At 34.0% G+C, this 12008-nt stretch overlaps 1 protein-coding gene across 2 annotated transcripts; it reads left to right on the top strand.

The window, feature by feature from the left end:
* The first annotated feature begins 1502 nt into the window (after positions 1–1502).
* Positions 1503–11072, top strand: LOC128177285 (heterogeneous nuclear ribonucleoprotein H2-like). 2 transcript variants are annotated; one of them, XM_052843942.1, is made up of 10 exons: positions 1503–1669; positions 3602–3658; positions 4319–4418; positions 5294–5434; positions 6190–6324; positions 6754–6892; positions 7019–7154; positions 7246–7372; positions 8228–8329; positions 9431–11072. In XM_052843942.1, exons 1-9 carry the CDS (start codon positions 1622–1624, stop codon positions 8281–8283), a joined length of 939 nt encoding a protein of 312 aa, XP_052699902.1. In that variant the 5' UTR covers positions 1503–1621; the 3' UTR covers positions 8284–8329; positions 9431–11072. The 2 variants fall into 2 exon arrangements, with proteins under 2 accessions (XP_052699902.1, XP_052699903.1); XM_052843943.1 differs by lacking the exon at positions 1503–1669 and adding an exon at positions 2185–2270.
* Positions 11073–12008: the final 936 nt, after the last annotated feature.

The raw sequence follows: 12008 nt of genomic DNA, 5'->3' as shown, positions 1-12008 counted from the left end.
CTATGCAGGCAATATTATAGTAAGCCTTACTTAAGTCGTTGTTGTTCTCCTGTATATGTGTATGCTGCAATATATTTGCAACATTCTGTTTTGCAATTGCTTAAAACTACTGAGTTTGCATGGAGAATACATTCCAAACCTTTGATAATAATTCATGTAGTGGTCAGAAACTTCAAGTCGCTAGCCTACTACCTTCCGATTTATATTTAGATATACCTGTTCTTTCAATATGTTTTCTTTCGCTTTGCTCAGCCAAAAATAAACTTTTCACGTGTAATAAATCTCCAATAAAAAAACTAGGTTTTCTCGGTTTGCACTGATGTACATACGACACACTCTGTTGGCGTCCTGGCATCTGCAGGATGCACAATGCACAATCATTATCCCTAATAGATAGTATGGCACTGGATATCGAGCTCAACTTGATCATATCTTCATAAAACTTTTTTTTCTTACCCCTTTTTAAAATAATATTTTAACTATGCATGTAAATATTAATTTGCTGAATTTTTACCAAAATCGCATTAAAGTGTTTTTACACTTACTTGCCCAGATCAACAAATTAGATCAACGATAATAAGAATAGATCTATGGAATTAAACACAACTTGTGTTTTTCCACACAAAATAATTTATGACATATGAAATGAATCTCATATCTGTTCCTGAAAAAAAAGAATAAAAAGCATGATAAGGCGTAAAGGGTAGATCCAACTCAGAGAAATAATTATGATCCCTATCATAAACAAATTCCGTAAGTAAGCGTCAATTATCAAGCTATATCTAATTTATTTTTAGATGTGACCCCTACTTGTTTCACTTTTAAATGAGACATTAAATGTATATCTAATTGTATGCAAAGTTTTGGAAAGATGACACTACTACAATTGTTTTTAAATTTGCGTTACAATTTGATTACTCCAAAATGTTTTAACATCTGTTGCTGTGTTATGTACTGGCCTTTGAAGCCACCCGTAAAGCAAGAAGTTATAAACTTTGACTTAGATTTTACTTTTATAGTCACTACCTGTGTTCAACTTCGTACTATATTAAAATCATAACTAAATAATAGTTCAAATCATAAATATTTGTTTGATTTCTTCAAATGATCAATTTCATGCCAATTTTTAGCAAAAGTTTCAGGGAAATTATCAATTCTGTTTGGGGCCATATATTTAAAAAAAAATGGCATGTGACATTGGTCACAAATAGAATAAATGAACTTTTTAGGTCCCCATCTTTATATCCAAGTGGTTTTCGGATGATTGACATTACTATTATTTCAGGAGCCAACCTCCTTAATTACAGATTTTTTGCTCCCAATGACAGGATTTAGAGGGAGGTTGGGTGTACCCTGGAATATTGAAACGCGTATTAAACTCACATTCATAGGCCTCGAACCCCATGGAAATCAAAATTATCTTTTGGACCCGCCCCGGATCCGCGATTACATTTTATTTTTATTCACATTACAATCGGGTTCGGTGTACAAAAATGACCAAAAACAGCGTGACAGTCGAAACAATTTCATGTATTTGATTTTCAGTTTTCTTCAACGACAGTTTTAATATTTTATAAACGCGTTTCTTTGATCTAGAGGAGTTTGACAATTAAACCGAAGAATGTCATTGATAAGGACAATGTCAGTGCGTCTGACACGTCAGTCTCAGGTAGAGCCCAACACATGCACCACACGTGTTTGTCAGTTTGTGTTGAAGGTTACTCATATATTGCATGGTTCTTTTTTACATATTGTTATTAACAGAATACATTTGTTTTAGTCAATTTTTTTCTCATTTTCATCTCTCTCTTAAGACCTTAGGATAGCTTGATGAAATTTTCTTTTGCACTTTAAGGGGATGGGTAGATAGAATGTTCTATCGTTAAAATGACAGATGTCCTACGGACCGGATTTAACGATAGAATTCGTCCCATATACTTGCTTTGTAGCAAATAAAATAATTATATCGCACTGTATCTCGCCTCAATTTTCATATGATTGGTCTCAAATTCCTACAATTTTGCTCTTTTATAATCCCATATTACTACATTAACTGTTTTTGCAACGAAGCTAGTCGCTGCCACTTTTAACATCACGTTTGAAAATTCGCTGTTTATGGTCGCCATGTTAAAGATAAAATCTGAGACATTCCAAGTGCGATTTCCGACAAAATGGCAGGCAAATTCAAACGCGTATTTTAACAGAATGCCTTGTTACGACTCATTAATTGGATATTTTGTGGTCTTATCTACATATGCATGTTCAAAAAGGTTTGTTATGTATAAAAATGTATTTTTCCTATGTAGATTATTTTTAACAGACTTAAAATCGACGCGAAGCTGATGCGCTTCGCGGCTGCTACATTGCAAGTATATGCGATGAATTCTTACTGTGACCTGAGCGTAGCCTGGTCACGGTAAGATTATTCTTTCTACGAGATTGGAGAATTAATGACGGACAGACAGAGATTCAAACCTGGGTCCCCTGAATCTCTAGTCAAATGATCTATCAAATGAGCTATCTGGCTGACAGACAGACTGGTCTGACTGTCACATTTCTCCTGGGCCCCCTTAAATAACATTTGCCCTCTAAGATCATTCTTAGGCTAGGTTCATCTCCAGGCAGGAGTTAACCTAATAAACATATTGTTATTATAGGTTAGTAAATGTGAGGTCTCCTGACTTATAATTTAGACCTTATGTTCAGAGTTTGAAATGTGATCCTATGCTTCAGTATTTCCTTGCCTATTATATTTGGTGCTTTTTACCAGAATTTGCAATTGATCCACCTGATAGTAGGGCACAGAATATGTGTTGAGGCAAAGAACCACTCAATTTTTGTCTTGGGGGTGGGGGAAGTGTACATCATAGTAGTATGATGTACATCCATTAAGCATCCATTTGACATCTATCAAATGAAGGTGCCAAAGTATAATAAATGGATGCTGGAAATGAGTGAACTACAGTGCCAATCAGACCCAACCTTACACCTAGTCCAAGGGCCATATAAAACTTAGACAAGCTGATTTTTGATCTAGGTCTCACTCTTACATAAATAATATATATAGTCAAAAAGTGAGACTGAGATCAAAAGTGAGCTTGTCTGGGTTTGCTTTTTGAAAATTAGTGTCCATTCAGGGTTTACTTTGGGTTTACTCGGGGGTTTACTTTCCAAACTGAAGTGTGAAGCAGACCCGTCTTTTATCTTACCATCCTACTGCCTGTGATTCCTGCCCCTTGTATATTCCAAACATACATACAGCGTCTGCTTTCAGGGGTATACTTCTGATCAGGGTCACTTTCTGTGTCCACTCTGGGTTTACGTTAGGTTTATTTGGCGTTAACTCTGGTTCCACTTTAGTAAACCCGGAATAAACCATGAGTAACCCTGAAAGTAAACCCAGGGTTTAGTTGGGATTTATTTTCTGTCAGTTTGGGTCTGAGACTGATCAGCACTGTACAAACTAGTTTACAAATGTATCATACCGTTGTGTAAAATGAATCTTTTGTAGTGGGAAGGAAGGATTAAAATGTGTAGAATAGAGGATAAAATATCGTCTCAATGATCTTCAGCCTAACTACATTGTATATATTGTTTTCAGGGTTTACTTCAAGCCTGGATTTGTGGATCATGTACACCTATCAGAAACTTTGCAGCGGTAAGTAAATATACCAGAAAGGAAGTGTTGAATGAAATAGGTCTACCTTTTCAATCACCACTATTAATATCATATTGAATGGTGGGGATTAAAAAGTAAACTTGTTTCATTATATTAAAACTATATAATAGTTAATTATCTTTCAATAATATTTGAATTGATTAAGATGTAAGCCAATACTTTATAATGAAATACCAGGTGGTTGAATATGTTGAGCATCTTAAATAGAGTGTTCTATCTCCCATGACGGAGTAAGATATACATTAAAACATGCTTTTAACAAAGTGCCAGGGATGAGCGATTTTGCTTTGTTATAAGCTTAATTCGTTATATCCATCAAGTTTTAAAATCACTTCACTGTAAGAGTCAATTCATTATAAGTGTGTTCACTATAGCTGTGTTTTACTGTACATGTATATTTAATTGGGTGAAGCATGTATGTTGATTAGAATACATTCAGCATTCAGTTTTCCATTAGCTTCGGTCTAAATGGTGACCAGCGGTGACAGCTGGAAGTTTTATGATTGGATTTATAAAAAAGAAGAATCATGGTGTAGTGGGTGAAATCATTTATGTGATGCATATTTTCCACCTCACAGGATGACTGTAACTAAATTAGAGGTACAATAGACCCCTGATATCTCTGTATTTATTTACTAGGAGAATCAGGCAGATAAACAACAGAACAACAAATGTACCGTCATGCTGAGAGGGCTGCCTTACAAAGCCACTGCTGCCGATGTCCTCAGATTTTTTAAAGGTAAAGAATGACCTCTATGATTAGTTATAATTATTTTTTCTGACAAATATTTAGAATCTGTTATGAACAAGTAGATGAACTATCACTTTTTTAAACAATTTCTGTGGTTACCAAGTGACTTACCATTAGCAATGGTCCTCATCCCTTACCCATAGCAAGGGGTTCTGGTGTTAGGACTCAGCTCTATTTATAATTGGGCTGTACTGAGATATATACCAGACATGATGTTTACTATCTCAATTTTGCCAGATGGATTTTCATGTCTTTCATTTTGAATATGGAAAAGTGTTGTTCCAAGTATGAACATTTGTTTACAACAACCGAACTACAAAGTCAATATATCAATTATTATATGATTGTTTATAACAACAGAACTACAAGGTCAATATATCAATTATTATATGATTGATTGATTCCTAGCTCTCTGATTGGCTGACACCCAAACCTCTAGAAAAAAAAGAACATTAAATTTACCTGAATATGACCTAAGAGGTCAATATAACATTTGATTTTCTCAACATTGGACTATAAATAGATCGTCCAATGAAATATTGCGTTCGGCTATGGCTTCAAACTAAAATCTTTGCTAGATAATACTCAATTTCATATTATGTCTGTATCAATTTTTCGTTGAATCATATAATAAATAATTAATGCTGTTTTTTTTTTCAATACAATGACTTAACCACCCTCGAAGTACAATATTCACCTTGCCCTCGGCTTGATGAATATTGTACTTCTTGGGTAGCTAAATCATCTTTTTGATAAAAAAAAAATGTCAGTGTAAAATTGCAAAATATATTTATTTAGAAATACTTGGTTATTTTTTGGTGTTTATGTTAACAATGAGCGATCAGTGCCTGTGATGTTTGTAGATGTGGATGTGTTGGGGGGAAAGGACGGCGTACATTTACACGCCCGGACAATGGGCACCTGCTTTGTGGACATCAATAAACAGGACCTGGCTAAAGCTAAGAAGTACAACCTGAGGGAGATTGGAAACAGATACATTGAAAGTAAGGTCAAAAATCAATCGCAACTTCTCGGGCCTATCCAGCTAGCTCGGAAAAACACCTCGAATGTATTAACATCACCTGATTTTAGAATTTTATACAAAATGGAGTCGCTTCCCATTAAAATAAGTATCGGCTAGACAGTCTTTTATGTCGCTTTTGTGTTTTATTTCAGTGTATATCGTTTACTTTAATGAAGAATAGCTCACATCTCAACAGATCATGAAATGTGTTGTATTTATATCAAGTTTTATAAAAAGGGGGGTTGTCATGGACGCCTTGGTAATACATTCGAGGTGTTTTTCCGAGTTTGCCGGAAAGGCCCGCGAAGTTGTGATTGGGTCAAAAATAAGTCTGCCTGCTACGTTAAATGTTTTGTTCTTACTTGTATGTGTATTTGCAGGACATTAATGTAAAATTAAATGTAAAATAAACATTGGATAGACTTAAAGTTGTCCAGAGGGATCACCACTTTTTCAGATTTAGTATTTTATAATTTACCTACTGGTATTTAGTAATTTACTTACAGTAAACCAACTTTAATTAGCCAAGTCGTCACTAATATTTGTTATATTATTTTCCACACAGTCTACATTTTGTTTGCGAAAAATAGTAGCCGCAAACCAGTTTTTCTATGGTAAATGACGAAATTAGGTCGTTGCGAATTATAGTTGGTTTACAGTATTTCTATTTTGTTGTCTTTTGTTGTTTTTGCTCCTTAACCTATTTCAACTATCACAAAATTTTCTATATTTCAGTTCTGGAAGAAACCGATTTTAAGAGAATATACCCTGGCTACACCCCACCTACACCTCAAGAAAAAGAAACACTGGTCAAACTTAAAGGTCTACCTTTTGGCTGCACGAAACAGGATATTGCCACATTTTTCTCAGGTAAAATCACTATAACCACTTGTAAAATACCGGTACTTATTGCAGAGTTATTTTTGCTCATCATTTTTATTTTGGCAAAATTACAGTTGTTTAGATGATATTGAAAATTTTGTTTAATTTTTCCTTGCTCATTAATGGTTTATAAAAGTACAATGTATGTTCAATTTTGCACAGTCTATGAGGGCAAATTTGAAGATAATGAAAAGATGGCAAACTTTCCTTGGATATAATACTTCAGTGTACACAATTAGTAATTCAATTTTCAACTGTTAATGGGTACTTTTGCAGGACCCAAATGGGATATTAAGCCTTGCCTCACTAATATTAGGCTGCAAAATGTCAACTTGTTGGCAAAGTAATGACCTCTCAGAGGTGTTGTTTCTAGGGGTATTCGACTTATGAAAAATAACTTTTGTTCTTGGTCTTCAGGGTTTGAAATTGCACCTCATGGAATTATGAAGCCAGTCAAGAGACATGCCAGCTTAACTGGAGAAGCCTACGTCAAATTTGCCTCCAAAGAAATCGCTGAAAAAGCCTTAACTAGACATAATGAATACATGGGCTCACGGTAAGTTATCAGATAATATCTACAATATTTGCAACATATTCTGTGACATTTAATCATGACTTGATTCAATAACAGGTGAAGCATTATATATGTGGAGCTCACTAATCTCTGATTTCTCTGTTTTAGGTATATTAATGTTTATCCAACAGATGCATTGGAAGTGGATCACAAAATGTCTGTGCCAGAATTTACCATGTCACCCCCTCATGCTGTGTTTGTGCACAGTCGTAAATCTGACCTAGGAAAATTATACATTGAAAAGGTATTTGTTGTCAAGCACCTGGGGTATGGTTAACATTGTCTGGTGTTTCATCAAACATGTACATTTGATATTCCTGCATCTTTTTTTACAGCTTTTTTCTCCATGTGAACCTATTCATATCCATCTGTCGGCTGCTGATGGTATACGACTGTGGCAAAATGGAACAGCTGTTGTTGAGTTTAAAACCCATTCTGAAGCTTTAGAGGCCATGTCCACAGGTACAATCCAATTAAAAAAAAGCAAAAATATCTTATGAGGATCCCCTGTCCTTGTTATAAAAATAACCCAGGTTAAGACTTATCAATAAAATGCAACATGAGAAAAATAAGAAAGACTTTATAAGATACATTACATAGACAACAGAAAGGGGAACAACAGACACACACTGTACAGACAACACAGAAGTTACTCAGACAACTGACACTGAACAGACAACAGATGTTAGATAGACAACATACACTAAATAGACAACAGACACTAAATAGACAACAGATACTGATATTTGGACAATAGATACACCGAAGAGACAACAGATACACTGAAGAGACAACAGATACACTAATTAGACAATAGATACACTGAAAAGACAACAAATACGCTAATTGGACAATAGATACACCGAAGAGACAACAGATACACTTTAAAATAGACAACAGATACACTGGTTGGACAAGAGATACACCGAAGAGAAAACAGATACACTAATAAGACAACAGATACACTGAAAAGACAACAAATACGCTGATTGAACAATAGCAACACCGAAGAAATAACAGAAACACTGATGAGACAACAGATACACTGAAGAGACAACAGATACACTGAAGAGACAACAGATACACTGATTGGACAATAGATACACCGAAGAGAAAACAGAAACACTAAAAAGACAACAGATACACTGGTTGGACAATAGATACACCGAAGAGACAACAGAAACATACCATAAATACAACTTCTGTACTGCAAATTTGGTCACAATGATTAACAGAAATAAACCTTAAGAGTTCAATTAATGACATAATTTTCACAGTATGATATCAATTATCAATCTCTTTTGTTTAATTTTCTAGCTGATCAAAAAGGAAGCAATGAGGAGTTCTATTTGTATTCTGTTGAAGATAAGTGACATTCACTAGTTTCTAGTGGTCAGGCCCAGAGCAGAGGGTCACTGGGTAAGGGGTACTTTTAGTAGACGTCTCAGGGTTATTATATTAAACATAACATTATTTTCCGTGCAGTTTCTTTGTAAGTTTTAGAAAACAATTTGTGAAAAACACTTGGTAAAAACACATTTTAATTTGCTAATTTATATTGTAACTGGAAGGGAGAAATAATGATGGACCAGGGCCCCCTGTATCTCTAGTCAGGTGCTGTACCCACTGAGCTATCTGGCGGCGATATTCAACCAGTCTGTCCAGTCCCCCTTTAAATGATTTTTGCCCTCAAAGATCACCCCAGGATCTTCCCTGACAGGATTTAACCTGTCAATTCAATAGGTTGCAATAGGTTGCACATCAACAAATGTAATGGGATGGGAGAAATAATGATGGACCAGGCCAGGGTTCAAATCCCAGTCTGGTCCATTCATTATTTCTCCCACCAAGCTACAGCATAAACTATTGTCTATTTAATCATAATTATAAACCACTCAACGGAGAGTATTATATAGAAATCAAAAAGTAATGGAGAAGAAAATTAAGACATACAATAACACTGTGCAACCATTTTAGATGATGCACAAAAATATCTGTCTTGTAAGAAAAACTTTGCCAAAGTTACATGTTTGTCTCTGTATTCTTTCAAAAAATGTTTGTGTGGGTGATGGTCATACATGTACCACTTTGAATACCAGCACTAGATTGTTCAGTGGAGAAAGCACCTGACTGGAGATCCCTGCAGGGGGACCAAAGACTGCTCCGTCACCATGTCTCTTTAATAACTGGAGTGGTCGAAATATAAAATCTGTAACATCACTTTATTTCATGTTAGATAATCTATACAAATATTGCGCAAATAATGTTGTTACTTTATTTACCAATGACTTTATTTAGATATACAGAAATTTCACCTGCCTTTTTAATACAGTCGAAACTTGCCGTACAAGTTCAATAGAACATAAACATTTCATCCTTATTTAAATTTACTAGCTATTATCAACTAGGTATGGTGACAAATTGACATCCTTTACATTTAAAAGCATGAAAATAAAAACATAAAGTGAACTTTTTAATGTTTAATACAACATTTATCAACTTTTTTTTCTTATTTTTCAGGTGAAACCTTTTAAAAGTTCTGAAGAAATAATTGCTGTGATAAAAACAAGACTGTTATCAATGAGATGCTCTCAAGAAGTACATACATTGTACATGTTATAATGTTTATATGTCATGTGCCTAAAAGATAACTGAACTTGGCATGGGTAATAATAATACCAACATTCGTCACAGTATACTGTAAACATTCAAAGCCTGTCAGAGGGGTTAATCATCTTTACCTACATGTATATACATGTAATACTAATTATTGTGCAAGTATTATGTTCGGTGTGTGTTCAGAAAACTGTAATACATTTCAAATGTCAGATTGAAAATTTTGTGGAAGAAATAACAGTCCATCAAGAAAGAGAACTGTTGGTATTGTAGATGTGAAAGTTTTTCTATTTCTAAAATTTACTAGTACATGTAAAAAAATTTCACATACAATTACATGAGTACTGGACATGTACCGGTAATTATACCCCAGGAAACAAGTTGCAAGGGGTTTAATGTTTTTAATCATCAGTAATTCAGCCCAGTTTTTTTTGGTCAGCTTTAATAACTCCTTTGAAACGGCTGCACAGAATTTCAAAAATCTGTTGGGACCAAAAGTGATATGTTCATAATTCCTGGAAATTCTGATTTCATTATTTTTCTGGGAAATTTTGGCCCTTTTGATCCGCGAATGTTGGCCATATACCGGTATTGAATATAGTGGTTAACAGTTTTTCAGTGGAACTCCTGTTAAACCAGTGCTGCACATATTTTCATAAAACTTTGTAGGTTTTTTACACAATGTCTACTATGATTCAATTACAGTGTATTTTTCTCAGAATTTTGGCCCTTTTGATCTTTATATATTGTTGTTGTTAAAGACAAAAGTATAGATGTGCATATTGAAAGAAGATTTGATATGATGATTTTTTTTTCAGGAGTTGCATATACTGTATGCCCCTTTGTTAAATTAATTCAAACCTAGCTGCAATAATGTAGCCTTGTCTGAAATTTTTTTTCTCCAGTTAACATCAGATATAAAAAATCGGAGAGGGTATATATATACATTATTGCAGCTAATGCGAATTACCCTGCTAATATTCATTACTGTGGTTCCATCAATATTCTTAATTTGGCATCAATTATTGCAAATTTAATAAAAATCACAGTCTCTAGGATGTGTAAATTTGTGTGCTATGATTCTTATTGTATTCAATACAATTTGTTATTAAAAATTGCACTTCATAGAACATTTCATGTCAAGATTCTTCTTTTATATAATGATCATTAAGTAACCTTCTCTCATTCTGTGTGTGTGTAGGTGTTGTATTCTTTATATTTTTTTTTAATACTTTGTTATCATCTTTGTATGCCCAAAAGGGCCCAGAATTATCTTTTCTTATCTTTCAAGGGATTGACACAATAACGAAATGCCCAAAAATTGATATTTATTGAATATTAATTGATGAAAGCACAGTATATGAGTAGCAGTGTAAATTAATGTAGGAGGGTGGGGTGTCTGAGCTGAGCTTGCCTAATTAGTTAATTTTTCTCTCATTTTAATGTTTAATAGTTATTTGACAATTATACTGTAGTTGTTTCTGCACAAGTAACAACTAAAATTGGTGCATCTTCCATGGCTGAATAAATCGAGATTTTAACAGACTTTGCTTTTCATGCCGTTATCTTTTAGCACATATGTCAATTAGTTGCTAACAAATACAAATATTTTATTGGAACAAACACAATAAGAATAATTGGTAAAGGCGGATATATGCATAAACAGAGGTAGTGTTTTTATTACAGTTAAACTTCGGTATCTCGAACACCGATATCTCGAATACAACGGATATGTCAAAGTGATTTGTAAGTCCCAACCACTTATTTTTAAAGTATTTCACCCTTGATATCTCGGATATCTCGAACTATTTAAACAGTCCCATCTAGTTCGAGATAACGATGTTTGACTGTATATATCAGTATTATGGAAGATACTCGTGTATAATTATATTTTTGCATTCACAAGAGATCGAGGAATTAATTCTGACAATTAAGTTTGTGCACTGTGTGTGTGTAATGTACATATATGGATTTAAATGAGAGAGTTATTTTCAACACTTTTGAAGATTTACTATCAAAACAGAGCTTAGCCTTATAAAGGGTGTCTGACATTTTTCAAAAATTATTTCTATATAGTATTAAAGTAGTCCGAGTATCGCACTACGTCATAATACGGATTTTACAATATTGGTTTGACTTTTACAGAGCGTTTTTGATACCCGGTATTGATTTTGCTCTACATCACTGTTGTAAACAATGGCAATAATAAGCAATTAGAACGGTAATATATGTATTCTATGAGATATAGAAATGATGAATGTTGAGAAACTCGATTCTGTTAAAGTAAAATGAAAAACGAAGTTTCTGATTAACCAGGATCTCAGGTATGCTTATATCTTCTTTGTTTTGACCCCCCCCCCCGAATTTTTCTTTTTCTTTTACTAAAACCGGTTTAGATTTAGAGACAGAAGCTATTTCGAATTTAATCAATCGTCAATTAATTAATGTTTAAATGATATCTAACATTGTTGTCAGATCTAGG

Source organism: Crassostrea angulata, chromosome 3, assembly GCF_025612915.1.
Source record: "Crassostrea angulata isolate pt1a10 chromosome 3, ASM2561291v2, whole genome shotgun sequence".
NCBI classification, from domain to species: Eukaryota; Metazoa; Mollusca; class Bivalvia; order Ostreida; family Ostreidae; genus Magallana; species Magallana angulata.
The sequence above is the reverse complement of the archived record's forward strand: the minus strand, read 5'-3'. Positions and strand labels throughout refer to the sequence as shown.

Coding starts and splice junctions, on each gene's coding strand:
- LOC128177285 (XM_052843942.1), top strand. CDS start 1,622: ATGTCATTGATAAGGACAATGTCAGTGCGTCTGACACGTCAGTCTCAG. Junction 7,155..7,245: donor GAAAATTATACATTGAAAAG/GTATTTGTTGTC, acceptor CTTTTTTTACAG/CTTTTTTCTCCATGTGAACC. Junction 7,373..8,227: donor TTTAGAGGCCATGTCCACAG/GTACAATCCAAT, acceptor TTAATTTTCTAG/CTGATCAAAAAGGAAGCAAT.